Below are 16867 nucleotides of genomic sequence, written 5' to 3'. Positions count from 1 at the left end.
TCTTTTGTACAGGAGGCATCTTTATTGCCATAAATATTATCTAGTTCGGCATCATTGAGCTCGGGAAAATACTACACCCGTGCGACAGTTCCACGATTGCTTTGTAAAGCGCATGGGTAGAAGACTGTCGTGACAGTCTACTACCCTGTGCGTGAATCCTCTCGCGCGCGCTTGGTAAACAGCAAAAATAACATCTGGCATGTGATGGTGAATTGACCAGTGAGAGTTCGGCTCTCGATCATGAATATGTATGAGGTATAGTAATCTCTGTCGTTTCATGGAACTTAAACGGGAGATAAACGCCGACCTGATATGCCAATTGGTTTGGGTCAGACTCTATTTACTTTTAGACTGCTATTAAGGCAAAATTCCGAAAACATTCGACGTATAAGTTTACATTAATGTGTCCGAAATTTGTGTGTCAACGTATGATTTTATTCAATTTTTTTTTTAATTTTACTAAAAGAAATCTTGATAAATGATTCCCATTCTCGGCTTATTTCGCGATTTTTCCAAATAAAGACGCTCCGCCCACAAAATAAAATCATAAAAAGATGGGTATGTAACTTCTTTATTTTGGATCGAAAAACACTTTTCTGGGGTTAAAAAAAATGGCATCAGTTGGATTTGTTTTGTTTTTTAGTGCTTTATTAATGATCCCTGAAATTTTAAAAGAATGTGCCCGATCCCCATAAAAAACGGCTTACGTACGCCTACTGAAGGACAATTAACGCCAATAAAAGCGTGATCACTGAAGCCTTAATACATAATTAACCTCCGAAACTAATATAAACAAACGCATTCATCAAATGCTTGCTTTCCGCCTCATTGCGTGTCAGTATTGTTGATAGGTTATCTAATATGAATTTAATGATTTTCCTCCATCCTAGTTTTGTATTGATGATATTGCACTTAGATGCAAGGCCAGTAGACAAGCGCGGCTAATTACAAGCAAGCTTAATACTGAGACCTCATAGTGTGTAAATCCATGTACATCTGCCTGATCTGAAAGTCCCAGGGAGCATTGGTATTTGGAAGTAACAATATTCAAACGATATGAGACAGGGAGGTACTGAGAAAGGGGGTGATGCAGTCTTGGTTAACCCTAACTCCCTAGGGGGTGTGCACAATCACATTGAAATTGGAGGATTCAGGACTGTTACACTCTTAAAAATACGTTGTGGTCATTTTTAACCACGTACCCATCCTCATCTATACACCGACGACATCCGTGGTCAAAACGACCCCACCTGACGTGGTCCGTATAATTAACCTATTTCTGTGACGTCACAGTGTTGATTATTTTCACGAATCTACACTTTAGTGTAGATGATTTTCAGAAACTACACCTAACTGTAGATTATTTTAAGGATCCACAGTTTTGGTTGTGAACAATTCCATGTATATTCCGGCCCTGTATAATTCCATGTATAATTCCTGCACTAAAAAAATCCTTTTTTAAGTTTCAGTCCATTATAATGAAAAGAAAAAGAATGTAAATGGTACTACAAAATGTACGAATTTTGTTGGGTTTCTTTCCCGAAAGAATTTGCCGTGTATCTGATTTTAATAAATACCTTACTACTCTATTTTTTTTATTTTTGCACACAATGTTCTCCTTTGATTTTTAATTTGCCGTGCTGATATTTTTAATATAATATGCGGTGGCGATTATCAATTTTAACCTAAAGCGCAGTGTAAAATATTCCTCTTTATGTTATTTTCAGTTCTCTTTATTTCTATTTTAAGTCTTATTTTGTATTATTATATTATTATCTAAATGTAAATGCTTAAATGTTATTGTAATGCTAAGAATTCAATTTTTATATTTGTTTGTCTTCAAATTTGCATTATAAAAAAAATCAGTGGATACCCCTCGGTTAAAGAATATGTACACATTTTCATTATAAAAATGACAATCATAAATATAATGTACAAATAACGCACGAAATCAAGTGAAACTTACCCAATCATAAACGTCTCAGAATATATTCCAATGTAATGTATTTTCCAAGCAAAATAATTTCCTGTGGTGAGTGAGATGGGCATATTCCGAAGTGTAACCTACTCCATAAATGTTATTGTATCAAGGTAAAGAAATGCGGTTCTTGATGGAATGGCCAATGACATGTGGTTCCATAAATCAAGAAGCTCTATGCACAAATGAGTTGCTTGCCAACTTTTTTCTTGTGCTTGGTGATTAAACTCTTTACATCAATCCTGTAAAAAAAAAAAAAAAAAAACAGCATCAAAGTATTTTCCGGTATAATCCCCTAGCTGTAACATACAAGCGCGAACTCCATTTGGCTTTGGGAGTAAGGAAAGACAGTGTGTTCGCACTAAACACTTCTGATCGTGAATGTGTGTGTGTGACTTACCATGAGGACAAATGTACTGTGCAATTGATGAATGGAACAAAAGATGTGCACCCATCCGAAGGGTTAACAATAGGATCTTGTTACGATGAAAACACAGGCCCAAGCAAAATTGACTAGATTGTACGAATCTACACTTATTCACCAATGTGGTGAACCAGGGATTTTATTTGCATAAACTGTTAAGAAATAGGTTAAGTCAGAGAATAGACTCGGAACTGTAGATTCGTTAAAGAATTTCGGTTCGTCCATTCGTAGCACGAATCTTCAGTTCCTCGTCCATTCTTTTTAACATAATAACCACGTAAGTATAGGTTTTCTCGCCCAACTTCACTTAATTCTCATTCAATTTAACGCCTGGCTCATTCATTTTGGATTGAAATTGAAAGATCACGCAGATAGTCATTCGACAATCAAAAAAGTCATTCAATTTCACTATCCAAGCATTCTATCGTCTTTCAGCTTCACGCGTCCCTGTAAAAGATGCATTCCAATTAAAAGTATCACGTTGTTGATTCAATTTCGTCTGAACCAGTAGTAAGGGGTTGATCGGACATTCCCTTTCATTAATGGGCAAAATTTTACCTTTTGTCAAGCTTGTTTTAAGACTTCCTGCATCATACCTGGTGTCTTCAATCCATAATTGCACACCTCACTTCCTTAATTAAAGGGTCCGTGCAATGAATTTTTCTCAGGAATGCATTTTGTGCAACTTTCTACTACTCTGAAATGTATGTTGACATCCTCTTTTGGTTAGTCTTATTGCAAAGCGCACGTCTTTAGGGCCCTGTCACACTTCTGCGTATCCTTATTCCTTATTAGTTGCGCATTGACATTTTTTTCATACGCAGTCGTACGCACAATACGCACCTTATATGCATCTCTATCGTTTTGTGTAGGTTTTATGTACGCAGATATACGCATGGTACGGCCCAGTACGCAGGATAGTTTTGGGCATGCACAAAACTACGCTGCGTACGCTGTTACGCAGGTCATAAGTTATAAATACGCAGCGCATTGGTCCCACATCGGTCGAGTGCGTTACGAGTACGCTATGTGTTCGTGACGCACCCCGTCAGCATATGAGCCGCCTGTATCGGACGTATACATAGCGTACTTGCAGCGCAGATGCAACGCACGCTGAATGGCGAGCGGCGGAAATGCGGAGGGAATACGCTCAGAAGTGCGTCAAGCATGCGGTCGGCATAAGTCGGGTGCGTCCGAAATACGCTCGGCATGCGCACTGCATACTGACCTATTCGCAGCCCAAAATATAATGTTGTGCACTGCATACGCAACTCATACGCAGTGGATGCGCTGAATTCGTTACTTGTACGCTAGATGTGCGTCGCACATAAGTCAAAGTAATCAAAACATTTCGACATTAATTGAGCGTACGGCTGCGTATTGAAAATTTTCGATAAGGAACTCATAAGGAATTAGGATACTCAAAGGTGTGACAGGGGCTTTAAACATTTAAAAATGTCCATGCTTTTCCGGATTACTGATGGCGCTGGTGCTGTGATGTGATTTCAGGAAGACACTGTTCAGTTTAGGGGTTTTCTTTCAAATTATTCACCTGAAATTTGCTAACTGAAAACATTTGTGTGAAAAGATTGCTCATTGGCTTACTGCCATGCATGTATACTTAAACAAAGAATCACCAAAGGAAAGAATATTATGACGGCAAAATACCCAAAATTCCAGGAACTTGTTTGTGCTGAAATAGCCATGTAACATTAATCTGCCCGGAATATATCAACGTTTTGCTCATGAATATGGAACTTTGCATCAGCATATAAACAGAGAAGGCACCAAAAACACCCCTCATAATGAAACAAAAATAAAAACTTGAAAATAAGGTTAATGTGAAAGTGTTAAATTAAAAGATGTATAGGTTTTCCCGGCCAATTTCACCAAGTATTCATTCAATTTAACGCCTGGCTCATTCGATTTAGATTGACATTGAAAGATCGTGCAGATCGGCATTCGACAATCAAAAAGAATCCTTCAATTTCACTATCCGAGCATTCTATCGCCTTGTAGCTTCACTCGTCCCTATCAAAGATGCATTCATATTAAAAATATCGCGTTGTTCATTCAATTTCGTCTTAACCATTAGTAAGGGGTTGATCGGGCATTCGTTTTCATTAATGGGCAAACATGTTTTACATTTTGTCAAACATCTTTTAAGACTTCATACGTGTCCGTATTCCTTAGCGTAAATCATATTTGATGACTTCAAACCGTAGATTGACTTTCTTTCTTAATTAAAGGGTATGTGCAAGGAATTTTTCTCATGAATTCTTTTTGCGCAACTCTGTGAAATGTAAGAAAACTACACATTTGACAACACTTTTTGGGTTAATCTTATTGCAAATTTCTATGTTTTTCCGGACTAATGCTGTTACTGTGATGTCATTTCAGGAAGACACTGTTCAGTTTAGGGATTTTCTTTCAAATTATTCATCCAAAATTTGCTAATTGAAATCATTTGTGGGAAAGGGTTGGTAATTGGCTTACTGCCATGTACTGACACATCATATAATCACCAAATTAAAGAAATTTATGACAGCAACAACTTTTTTTGCTGAAATAGCCGTGTTTTCTAATGAATATGAAACTTTGCATTAGCATAAAAACGGAGGAGGCACCAAAAACACCCATCAAAATGGAAAATAAAACTTGCAAATAAGGTTGTTCGGTCAGACATTCGCAAGAAAACATTTAAGAAATTACCCAAGCAAGAGAAGTGTTCGCGATGTTACAACCATTATCAAACAGACCTACATCAAGAAATCGTCTTTTTTAACAAAAGCCCCTTGATCAAACGTTCAAAAAAGTAGAACAGATCAACAGTGAAAAAGAAATCATCTTAGCCCTTTTCTTTTCATTATTTTGGTACAACTTGTTTTCCTCATATCAGTTAATTTGTTACATTTTTAAATTTTACAGTCCGATTTTTTTTTGGGGGGGGGGGGGGGAATAATTAACCTCGGAGGAAAATGGGAAAATATATCAATTAAAACATCTGATTAATTTGAATGACCAAAGGATGAAAGTGATTGCCCATAAACGAATAAGAAACAAAAACCATGGTAATACGCTATAAGAATCCCGGTACATACCGTTTTGTCGTTTTACAGTTTAGTCAAACGGTCAAACGGTGTTAAATCACCGAAAAAACTACCTTTTTGTTGTTGTTTTTAATTGTACAAAACGATAAACGGTTAGTTGCTTTATTTTTAGAGTGCTGTTTTACACTAACGTGACAATGACAAAACGGTCAATAATCTTGTCGACCATTTTTTGATTAAGCAAGGCACCTTGGAATGTTAATGTGTCCTTGGGATCGAGTCACTGCCGGGGAAATTGCCCTCCTTATATTAAGTTTATGTCGTTCTCACGACAGAATTTGCGAATATTGGCTATTGAAGAGCCGCGCCGATATTCCTTCAACATATCTGCAACTTCTTCACACGTCTTACCATCCTGTATCCATTGTGAAATGTCCTCCTTGAAATTTTCAGCGCCATTTTTGCTTGCAGCTCTTTAAGCACCGTAGGTGGGGCCTTCAGGGTAATGCCAAGAATCACACCACGCATTAATTATGCCAATAACCATACAGTAACACTTCTTCATGCACGGCATGGTCCCCCTAGCTCCACCCCCTTGCCCACCGCCACAAAAAAATGCACCACGGACTGTGAAGTTAACTATGACACTGAAATATAAAAAAAAAACAGTCTGCATTCAATACTGACCGCTTTGCTGTTTTTTTAAAGTTATTTGTGTAAAACTGTAATATAAAATCATTGATTGTTATGCTGTAATGAATTTTACTTAACTGATCAAACGGAATAACCTTATTTATCTTAATACCGTTTGACCGTTTTACAAATTTGTAAAACGATAAAACGGTCAGTGGTTGGTTTACGGTTTTTGTTTTAAAGGAAATCCAAAACGGTATGTACCGGGATTTATAAGCCCACCGACGTTCGCTAATTTGAATGTGTCAAACGGCAAAAGGTTGCAAAGACTTAATTTAAGAATGCTACAAAGTAAGTCTTGAATGTACCAAAACGAAAGAGAATGCCCCAAAACGAAAATGAACATTCAGTGCCAAATTTTGGATGCCTTAAAACGAAATTGAATGCCCCCAAATGAAAAATCAACCCCAATTTGACCACATGTGCAAAACTCACACGAAATTGATAAAAAAAAATCGGAAATTGGCCTGGAAAACCTGCAGTAGGTGTGACGTAAATCATCCCTCGTTTGTGGAAATAAACGCGCATGCGCATCGATCGAACATAATCGCTGTTCCGAAAACTGTCAGCAAAAGTGCATGTATGACCACGGCATTTGGTAAATTAGTCATTTATTTTTGGTCAATTTTTGGGGACGGACAGCCCGACAGCCCGACAGCCCGACAGACAGACAGACCGACCGACCACCAAGTGACATGATTACTTCAACTGTCATGTTGAGAATAGGCCTATGAGCTCCGTGCGCTACCAAAAGAGGGCGCCCTTTTACCTAGCAACGACGTCCCATGGGCGGGACATTTCACTGGTTGACGCGCACTGTTCCTTGTGTGTGACGCACGTACACCAAGGGAATTGTTCTATTTACACGCAGAGGTCGCGCTTCGCATAAAATTAATTGCATTCAGGCAAGATGGCATATCAGTCGGTCACCCCCAACTGTACTCTCTTTGCCGGTGAGGGGGTACTTGTGAACGGAGCGGATTGTAATAATTATGCCTAAGACCTAATGACATCACGCTTTGTTTACAAGAAACGAGCGCAAAACAAAAGGCTTTTGTTAAGGAATATTCAGTGCCCCTAAATGCTATTCAAGCGTTCTATATTCCTTTAAGGACATCATATTCTTTGAAGCTGCGTTCGGGAAACAAATCGAACATTTGAAGAATCACGGAGATTCTAACCTATGGTGTACTATTGATGACACAGTGCATCGCCTCTTCAACACGCGACTCCGGCCACTGCTCGAGGCGACGGCACGACTGCACCGTTGCATCATCACGTCGTGCCCGTCGCGTCGTCCTTTTTATCTTGCAGATTTTTGTGCCTGAACGTCGCTCCTTCCGTCGCCCGTCATTGCCTCGTGCTTTCGCCCTCTCAACATTTTAATTTTGTCCTTACTGAGTGCAGGGGTTCCATTGAATTTCATTTGGTTTTTCAAAGAAATATCATTCATTTGTGTATCACTGAAAACAACATTACACAATAAAATCAATGGTGTTTGAATCAGCTTGATAGGTGTTTCTACTTTAGAGATACAACCATTTAAATTGCTAAATTTGGAATTTCAATCCTGTAAGAATTGCTGTATTTACTTTCAACATGTTCCATAAATATAAATGTTTCAAACCTTTCGAAATGTTTGATATCAAAGGAATTCTCATTAAATAAACAATGACTTGATTTTTGAATCAGGTTTTTACCACTGATAACAAAAAAGTTACGATTCACCCCCGGACCTTCGAACTGTCCAGGTGTGCGCCGAGCAAACACCGCGATGCGACCAGACAATGCCAGACGGCCCTCCGTTTGGCACGGGCAAAGTATAGTTCTGATCCCGCTCCACACAACGCAGCAACACGGAATACGTGTGCACGGGTTATTACTGTTATCGCGTGCCAGACTACATGTACATCTGGCAATGGACCAATGCAAACAATAACATGCAGTAGTAGACTGTATGGTGGCCCTGAAGGGACATCGCATATCGCAAACGTGTGCGCACACGTGTGCGATGTCGCAAAATTTATCGCGAATATGTGCGCCCACGTATGCAATGTCGTGAAATTTATCGCGAATATGTGCGCACACGTATGCGATGTCGTGAAATTTATCGCGAATATGTGCGCACACGTATGCGATGTCGTGAAATTTATCGCAAATATGTGCGCATACGTATGCGATGTCGTTAATTAGCTGTTAATTAAGGCCCTAATCAGGAGTCTCCATTTTCCACTCTAAAAGTGCACAAAAGGGAGTGCTGCTGACCTATAACACCCCTTTAAAACAAAATGTACCCAACATAGTTTTATAAATTTGAATTTTTATTGCATAATCCATTTCATCCATCTACTGGGAAGATCAAGTAATTTTATCTAGGTGGTATTATTAGCAGTTCGCAGCAGTTCATTTATCATTAATAGAACGTGCAGTTCAAGTACAAATTGATCGCAACACCTGCAAATCACGGCAATTTAAATTTGCGTGCGCAAATTTATTGGCTGAAATATGACACCACGTGAGTTTCAAACTTGCGCGCGCAAATTTCAAAGTTGGGCAAGTAGCAAGTTTGCGCTCGACAGGTTTATTAGTCAGACCCTATTTATATCTAACAGTACGTCTAGATTCCAGACTAGCTGCTACAACTCCCCAGTTCATTAGGAATTTTACTGAAAGGTATGCGACAAGGTATGCAATAAAATTCACGACATTGCAAACAAATTCGCATACGTGTGCGCACATATTCGCGATAAATTTCACGACATCGCATACGTGTGCGCATATATTCGCGATAAATTTCGCGACATCGCATACGTGTGCGCACATATTCGCGATAAATTTCGCGACATCGCATACGTGTGCGCACATATTCGCGAATTGTTTCACGACATTGCATACGTGTGCGCACACATTCGCGATAAATTTCGCGACATCGCATACGTATGCGCACACGTTTGCGATATGCGATGTCCCTTCAGGGCCACCATAAGACTGTCAGTCTAGTTGCCGCTACACAAAAAAACATCGCGATCGTTTTTACTAAATGTTCTCGTTTTGCCTCTGTACCCGACCTTTAAAAATGCTTGCGGAAAGGTGCGGATAGCTTTTTATCATTTCTTTTGGTACCACTGTTTCAATAATAGTGTGAATTTCTGGGTACGTGTGTGTACTAGTAGTCTGTACCATTTCTATTAATAAAGTTCTGACAAAAACAGCTAGGATTTATCAATTAGAAAAGTGGCGGCGCACGGTAATGTTAGGCGCAATCGGTCGATATATGGAAAGCTAAAGTTGAAAATTCATTCTTTGTTCATCTAAATGAATGGAAAGTTCTGAATTAATGTTTTTGATAAAAAGAGTCAGTATTCCTCTGGATATCAGGATACTTATTAGCACGGTTTGAAATTGACTAATTGTTGCGTGGTTATAGTTACTCGGCCCCAAACCAATGGACTCCCTACTGAGTGTTTTGTCTCAGCTCCTCCTGGGGCAAACTACATTCCTGATGTAGACTTTGACTCAAGTTGGACTTTACATCAATCTATATCCAGAAGAATCGGTGCAAACCCTCTCCATTCCATCACTAACATTTTTTTTCAGAAGTAGAAGCGCCACATTAACACGCGTGCCACTTCAGCCCCGAAACAATGCGCGAACCATAGAGTTATATTATAAAAAGTAGAGCGCGCATTCACTATACCGCACGCACAATGCAGACGTGCCACCCTGTGGTCCTCACCGCCATTTTGTAAGTGGGCAAAAAAATACCCGGATGTGCACACTTCAGGATTGACTGCAATGCGTATCTTTCGCGGTGTTGGCTGTTTACAGCCCTCAGGCTGTTTCATGTTTGTAGAGCTATCCGACAGTCTGCAGTATTAGAAAATCTTTGCGGTTTCCCTAGGTTTAGGCCAAAAAAAAATAAGTCGGTCTCTGGTCAGCGCGCGCGTCGATTTTAATCATGCGCGTCAATTTTTTTTTTCCAAAATGTTCCGCGGTAGCTCCAACGGCGCCCTCTATTGCCGCACCTCCTCATTTTTTTTTTTACCAAAGAGCACCAAGGAATGGGAAATTGCACCAAGGCAAATGATCGAGAGCACCAAGGCAAATTATGGAGGACACCAGTGTACATGAGGACACCAAAAAAAGCGAAATAGTACCCCACCTTGTCTGTACAATCCAAGCTTGAAGAAAAAAAAAAATCAAAAAAAAAAAAAATGCCGCGTCCTCGCGTCAATTCCGGAACTTCGGTCTGACCAGAGACCGAATATTTTCTTTTTTGGGCTTATAGCAAATATGAACAGGATTTCTGATGGACGAAGTGACCCAGGAAACATGAAACTAATCGGGGGGGGGGGGGCGCAACTAGTCATCTGGCTGATGTTTTTCTGTTTTCAAGTTAATCAGTAACATTTCCAAATACCATGTCAAACAGGAATATTCAAAGGCAAAATAGAAAGCATCAGAGTGAAGTGCACACTGAGAAAAAAATAAAACCTTATGAATGTTAAGGCTCCTAGATCAACAGGTTTTATTACAGCCAGCGCTGCAAACAGACGTCATGGAATTCCTGTAAAGTCAAAAATTGAAAATGAAAAAAAAAAAGCCATCGCAATCCACAGGAAGATCCAGCAAGTCTGCAAATGTGGATTAATTTCTGTTCAGATACGCAAATATTTCAAGAGGAGGGTAATTTTTTTTCACTGTTGGTTCCACTTATCAATCCCCCCCCGACGATGTCTTGTTTTACCGTGCTGTTTTGCCGAACGTTATGTGTTGTGCGCATGTGCTTTGCCCACTTACAAAATGTCCTTGTCAGCACGGGGTCAAGTGATGAGTGCGCTCTCTAGTTTGTTTTTAATATAACTCTATGGCGCGAACATTCTGCACAGTACTCATACAAGTACAAATGTACATGTACATGTTCACAGCATGTGTATACATGTTCTGTCGAAAGTCAAAACATGTGCACAATGAATGTTGATTTACTTAAGAAGAAATACATATGCAAGATCATATGAAAAGAACTTCCCCCTAATACAACAATTACCCGGACGTGAAGGTGTACGTATATTTTACGCCTTATCTGGTTTAGGATTTATCTGGTTTAGTTTATATAGCTTTAGGATGCCTAACGTAAATAACGTGTGAAAATTCGGAAACTTCGCCAAATAGTTGTGGTCGTCTTAAGACTCCATATGGTACAAGTTAGCAAATATAGGTTTTCCCGGCCAATTTCCTAAAATGTTCATTAACTTCTGAACGTTTGCCGGGAAAACCTATAGTTAAAAAGAAATCTTTTATTTCACTTGCTGTTAGAGGGTGGTCTTTCAAGTAGTGATGTCATCATGGTATTGATTGTGTTTTACATCCCACGTTAAACATTTATGTATAATCAATTGTGTTTGATTGTAGGAAGATGTTTTCGTATTCAAGTTATTATATTCATTTCTCATTGCACTTTTCGGTAGCACAGAAAGTAAAGATCAAGCGTCTTTATGATCCGGAATCAAAAGTATAGGTTTTTCCGGCCAATTTTCTGAAATGTTCATTCACTTCTGAAAATCGGTCTTTCCTTTTCGTCTGAATTTGAATGCATGTCTTTATTCATCCCTTTTCAGTTCAACGAAAGTTCAATCGTTTTTACTGTCCATACATTCGGTTTTGAGAAACAGACTGCCAATAACGTTACATGTGCATTCATTCACGCAAGCATACCTTTTCTAAATTGATTTCAGGTACAGCTAATTTGATTGACGGTTAATGAAAAAGAAACCACCAATTGTATCTGGTGCCGATGTCATTAAACTAAAAGTGAAATAGAATGGTCAATGTTTGAAATCGCCTTCTTAAAGCGAAATAGAAGTCTTGTAAACGAATCTGAATGGACATAAACGAAAGGTGCTGCTCAATCACTTAATTGATTGAACTGAAATGGAATCGACTGTTCTGGTAGCGAAAATGAAACGAGTGTTCCGAGCGATTCTCAAATTTAGACGAAAATGAACGACCGATTTTCAGAAGTGAATGAGCATTTCAGGAAATTGGCCGGGAAAACCTGTAATTTATGCTGAGATAATTTAGAATTTTAAAGGAATACGGACATGCAGGAAGTAAACAGATGCTTGACAAAATGTAACATATGTTTGCCCATTAATAAAAAAAAAAGGAATTTCCGATCAACCCCTTACTGCTAGTTCAGATGAAATTGAATGAACAAGACGATACTTTTAATTTAGTGAAGCGAAAAGACGACATATTGCTGGGATAGTGAAAATGAATGATTCTTTTTGATGGTCGAATGACGATATGCGTGATCTTTTAACTTTAATCAAAATTGAATGACACAGACGTTACAATGAATGAATGAATACTTGGGAATATTGCCCGGGAAAACCTATATTAACGTGATTGTTTATTTTGTCAATGAGTTAAAAATGACGCTTTTGTAATTGATACCAGATGATGTCATGATGACGTGACCTTTGTATCAGTTTTGATTTTCATTCCAAGTTTCAAGTTCCTGCTGTGAACGGTTTGAAGAAAAGTGGCCGAGAATTATCGTCCGGAAGAAGAAAGAAAAGCTCGTACGATTCTAAAACGGTGACCGGGTGGTGCCGGATCCCCCAAATAAAGGCTGCCGTACTCAAGGACAAATATGTTCACTAAAAGCGTGGTCACTGAAGCCTTTCTGTATGTTATGTTATGTCATTAATAATACATTAACCGCCGGAATATACCCAAAGGAACACAGTCATCCAGTGCTTTCTGTGTCATTGCTTGCCAGTATTCTTGATAGGTTAATAAATATGAATGTAATAATTTTTCTCTTTCGTGGATTATTTGAACGATGATTTCACACTTTATGCAAGGCCAGTAGAATGGGGCCAACAAGAGAGTTGCTGAGACCTCATAGTGTGTACATTCATGTATATCTTCCTGATTGGAAAGTGACAGGGAGCGATGATATTTGGAAGCAGTAAAAATATTCAAACGATATGAGACATGGAGGTACCGATAAAGGGGGTGATTCAGTCGTGGTGTTCAATAATAAGACAAATATTAGTGTTGTTTCAAACATTTTGGGCCACAGAAGCCACTATTGTTTTTTATAAGTATCTTAGAATGCAATATTGCCAAGGCCTTTCTGGTAGTTTCCTTTTCATGTAATACATTGGATTATAAAGTGATCAAGTCTCATATCACGTTTCAAAGATCAGGAGAAGTTGGAATCCGCCGTCATATCAATAAAAATGGTTGTGATTGTTTTAATAAACCGCCTCCCACCCTCATTGATTTTTTCCCTCTTCTCCGACAGATATTTTGGAGTGCTCTGACGTAGGACCCTTAGGGATGGAAGATGGACGCATCCCAGATGCAAGCATCACTGTGTCGTCAATGTGGAGGAACTGGGCCCATTTCGGACCCACCAGGGCTCGGCTTAACCTTGAAGGTAATTTTATTTTTGTTCAACATGGGATAAAGAATAAAGCAACTCAAACTAAATAATTCGTTAAAGGTGACAAAAATGCACACCAAAAAATAAGACTTTTTATCATTTTTTATCAATGTTATCATAACACATTTTGTGGTCAGAAAGTTTCACAGCTTTCACAAGTCGCGTAAGTTCCTCATTGGTTGACACCCATACAGGCGCTCAGCACAACATCTAAATCACATAAAGGCATGGGCGTCGCGAGGGGGGGGGCAAGGGGGCACTTGCCTCCCCCCCCCCCCCCCCCCCCCACTCGCGACGCCCATGCAAAAAAAAAAAAAAAAAAAAATGAAGAAAAAAAAATGAAAAAAAAAGAAAAGAAAAAGAGGCGCGAAGACAAAGTGGTGTAAATTTAATGAGTTGAGGGGGGGGGGCAAAATGTCCCTGCCCCCCTCTAAAACTGATAAATCGAGAATGTGTTGATAAATACAAGAATTTTTTTGCAAAAAAAGAATTTTTGCCCCCTCTAGAAAAAATCCTGGCGACGTCCATGCATAAAGGGAAGAAGTGTTACCACCAAAAAGTATGTGCATTGCTTGTGACTGTTTTCCTCCCGTTTGTTGATGAGCATGAATTAGCCATGCGATGCTTTCTCCTTATTATCCGCTTTGCAAGTGTAGCCTGGTGTAAGGCTTGTGGCAGGTTCTCAGTTTTTAGTGCATACATTTGCTAAGCGGAATTTTATGCTTAGCAGGTTTGATTATCTGCTTACTCTGCAGCCACAAGAGGGTCCGCAGCCTGGTGTAATTACCGTGACCCCAATCCATGGGTCCAAGTCGACCTCGGTAGTGTCATCATCACTGACGTTATCACCCAGGGGCGCGGGGATTACATCTATGGTAACTTTGACCAATGGGTGACAGACTTCAAAGTAGCCTTCAGCGATGATGGCGTAGATTGGACTGACGTCACTAATGATGGATCATGTTCACCAATGAAGGTATAGTCACATCGCTCAGTTTGCCCTTTCACCAATGTAATTTCATAAACACTGTTTACTCTGACTTGTTTGCGTTACATACGTAGTGCGCAGACATTCCTTTGTTTTCGCGTAGTTAAGAAAAACCTGTGAAAAAAAAACTAATTTAACTCACACTGTGAAATTTTTTTCAACCCAATTTGTTTTCTATGATTCCCTTTGGTGTTTCTCTTCATTTTGCCACGGATAAACCTTACCCAAAAATGCCTCTAAACCTGTTTTCCAGAGAGGGGAAAACATTGTGTGGACGTGGATAAATCCACACAACGTCGCTGCTACATAGTTTATGTGGACCTCTTTTGTTTGGAAGTCCACACAGTGAATATAATACTTGTAAAGTATTGTCAGAGGGTTTGTGAGATAAACTTCACAGCTTACTCAGTCGATTGGCCAGGGCTCTAACCCACGACCTCCTGTTGATGTGCGCAGATTTGGATGAAAAGGAAAGCCAGATCAGATTCCAACCAGCACAATGTCGTGGGTTCAAGTCCCAAGTGAACATAATTCCTCGTATCTCTTGAATTTAAAAGTAAATGGAAAAAAAGAAGTAGGGCTGTAATGAGAAGGGAACAAAAGGTAACCTTGGGATTTGTTGTCAGATCGACTTATGTTTCCTTCCAACCATTTTCCAATCAACAAATCTGTTTTTTTGCTTTAGTGTTTTAAATACTTTAAATCTTTATTTATTTTACTGATTCTACAAAACCCTGAAATCTATGAGTATACATGCCATATGACCCTCTGTCCTCTGTCCCTCCCTCTGTCCATCCTGTTAAAACCGTGTGACTGCAAGGGAAAACTCATCCCCGTTAACCTTTCAACGCTGGTTTCAAAATCGTGTTCATATCGTTTACTCCACAGTTCCCTGGAAACTCGGACAGAAACACCCACGTGACCACCACTTTCCCGAAGGCTTTCCAGGCCAGATTCCTGCGTATCCTGCCTACTCGGTGTCATGGACACTGCTGCATGCGGTTTGAAGTCCTCGGCTGCACAATTAAGGAGTAAATTCCATCGATGCTAGCTTGGGAAAACCTTGCTCAAGTGCTCGCTGGAAATTCGACAAAAAAGGCACATAGGAACATTTGCAGTTTCCGCGAATCGTACCTAGCGATTTAACAAGAAAATCCCCGCTCAAAAGGAAGATAGGACTGGTAGCAAGTTTCATGCCTGAAAAGGTATCATTCGGAAGAAACAATCTTTGAAGGTGATTTTATAAAGGTCTGCCCACATCAGGCACAGAATGCTCCATTCAACAAATTAAGGCACATAGCAACACTGTTGCAATTACCTAGAAATGTACCAACCGATTTTAACAAGAAATCCTCGCTCAAAACGAAGACAGAACTCCTAACAAGTTCCCTGCCTGAAATGGTATCATTCGGAAGAAACATTCTTTGAAGGTGATTATTTTATTAATATGTGCACTGTTCTGTACGTGCGCTAGCAACGCAGTCCATTTACAAAAGACTCCATTAATGTTGCATTTGTTCTCAAAATGTCTAGTATCCACTTAGCTGCAAATTCAACACGTTTAATAGTTGTTATGCACCCTTCTTGATAGATTTTGTTGTTAATCTTAAAACAAATGCTCAAAAGCAAAAGAGACTTGCACTTTAAGTGCTCCTCCTGAGTCCCTAATATGGACGTCCGGACTTGTTCCCACCTCCTACATTCGGAGTAAGGGCTATGATGGAGGGACCCGGAACCAGTCTAACGGTTAACCCATATTTAAGATATAGACTCTTCCTCAGTTTTGAGTTGTCAAATGTCCCAATGAGCTTTAGAGGCAGGAGTTTCCCGTGCTATATTGATGCCGACAAAAGAAATTATTTGTATAAAAACTGATGGTTAACAGGTTTTTTTTCCCAGATTTTTTTAGATTCTTATTGGCTTAATCAGTGATAATACACAATGGCATGTATTTTCATTTTGTAGTATCCCTTTTTTCAAGAAGTTAATTGTGAAAATTGTATTTTGGAAGACCTGCTAGAACATGAAATTGTTTTCACTCAAAATATAATACTCTTAAATGTGCACTTTTGGCCGGTTGCGATCTTTTGGGCTCTAAAAACGCATAGCTCACGAAATAATAATCATTGGAAAGATTGATGACAAGTAGAAAAAGTACCATGCACACAACACTACCGTGAAAGTGACGTTTTCACTTTTGCTTTGAAATTCAATGGCTTTTTTCACTAATTGAAATAATTGAAAGGAGAGGCAAAAATTGCTGACGAGCAATATGTAA

The 16867-nt window shown here is 39.3% G+C and overlaps 1 protein-coding gene across 1 annotated transcript; it reads left to right on the top strand.

Moving 5' to 3' along the window:
- The first annotated feature begins 13495 nt into the window (after positions 1-13495).
- LOC119731423 (lactadherin-like) lies at positions 13496-15624 on the top strand. Its single transcript, XM_038204593.1, has 3 exons — positions 13496-13595; positions 14357-14577; positions 15478-15624. The coding sequence occupies exons 1-3, from the start codon at positions 13496-13498 to the stop codon at positions 15622-15624; spliced, it is 468 nt and encodes a 155-aa protein (XP_038060521.1).
- Positions 15625-16867: the final 1243 nt, after the last annotated feature.

Source organism: Patiria miniata, unplaced genomic scaffold, assembly GCF_015706575.1.
Source record: "Patiria miniata isolate m_02_andy unplaced genomic scaffold, ASM1570657v1 HiC_scaffold_23, whole genome shotgun sequence".
In the NCBI taxonomy this organism is placed as follows: Eukaryota; Metazoa; Echinodermata; class Asteroidea; order Valvatida; family Asterinidae; genus Patiria; species Patiria miniata.
The sequence above is the reverse complement of the archived record's forward strand: the minus strand, read 5'-3'. Positions and strand labels throughout refer to the sequence as shown.

Coding starts and splice junctions, on each gene's coding strand:
- LOC119731423 (XM_038204593.1), top strand. CDS start 13,496: ATGGAAGATGGACGCATCCCAGATGCAAGCATCACTGTGTCGTCAATG. Junction 13,596..14,356: donor GGCTCGGCTTAACCTTGAAG/GTAATTTTATTT, acceptor CTTACTCTGCAG/CCACAAGAGGGTCCGCAGCC. Junction 14,578..15,477: donor GATCATGTTCACCAATGAAG/GTATAGTCACAT, acceptor TTTACTCCACAG/TTCCCTGGAAACTCGGACAG.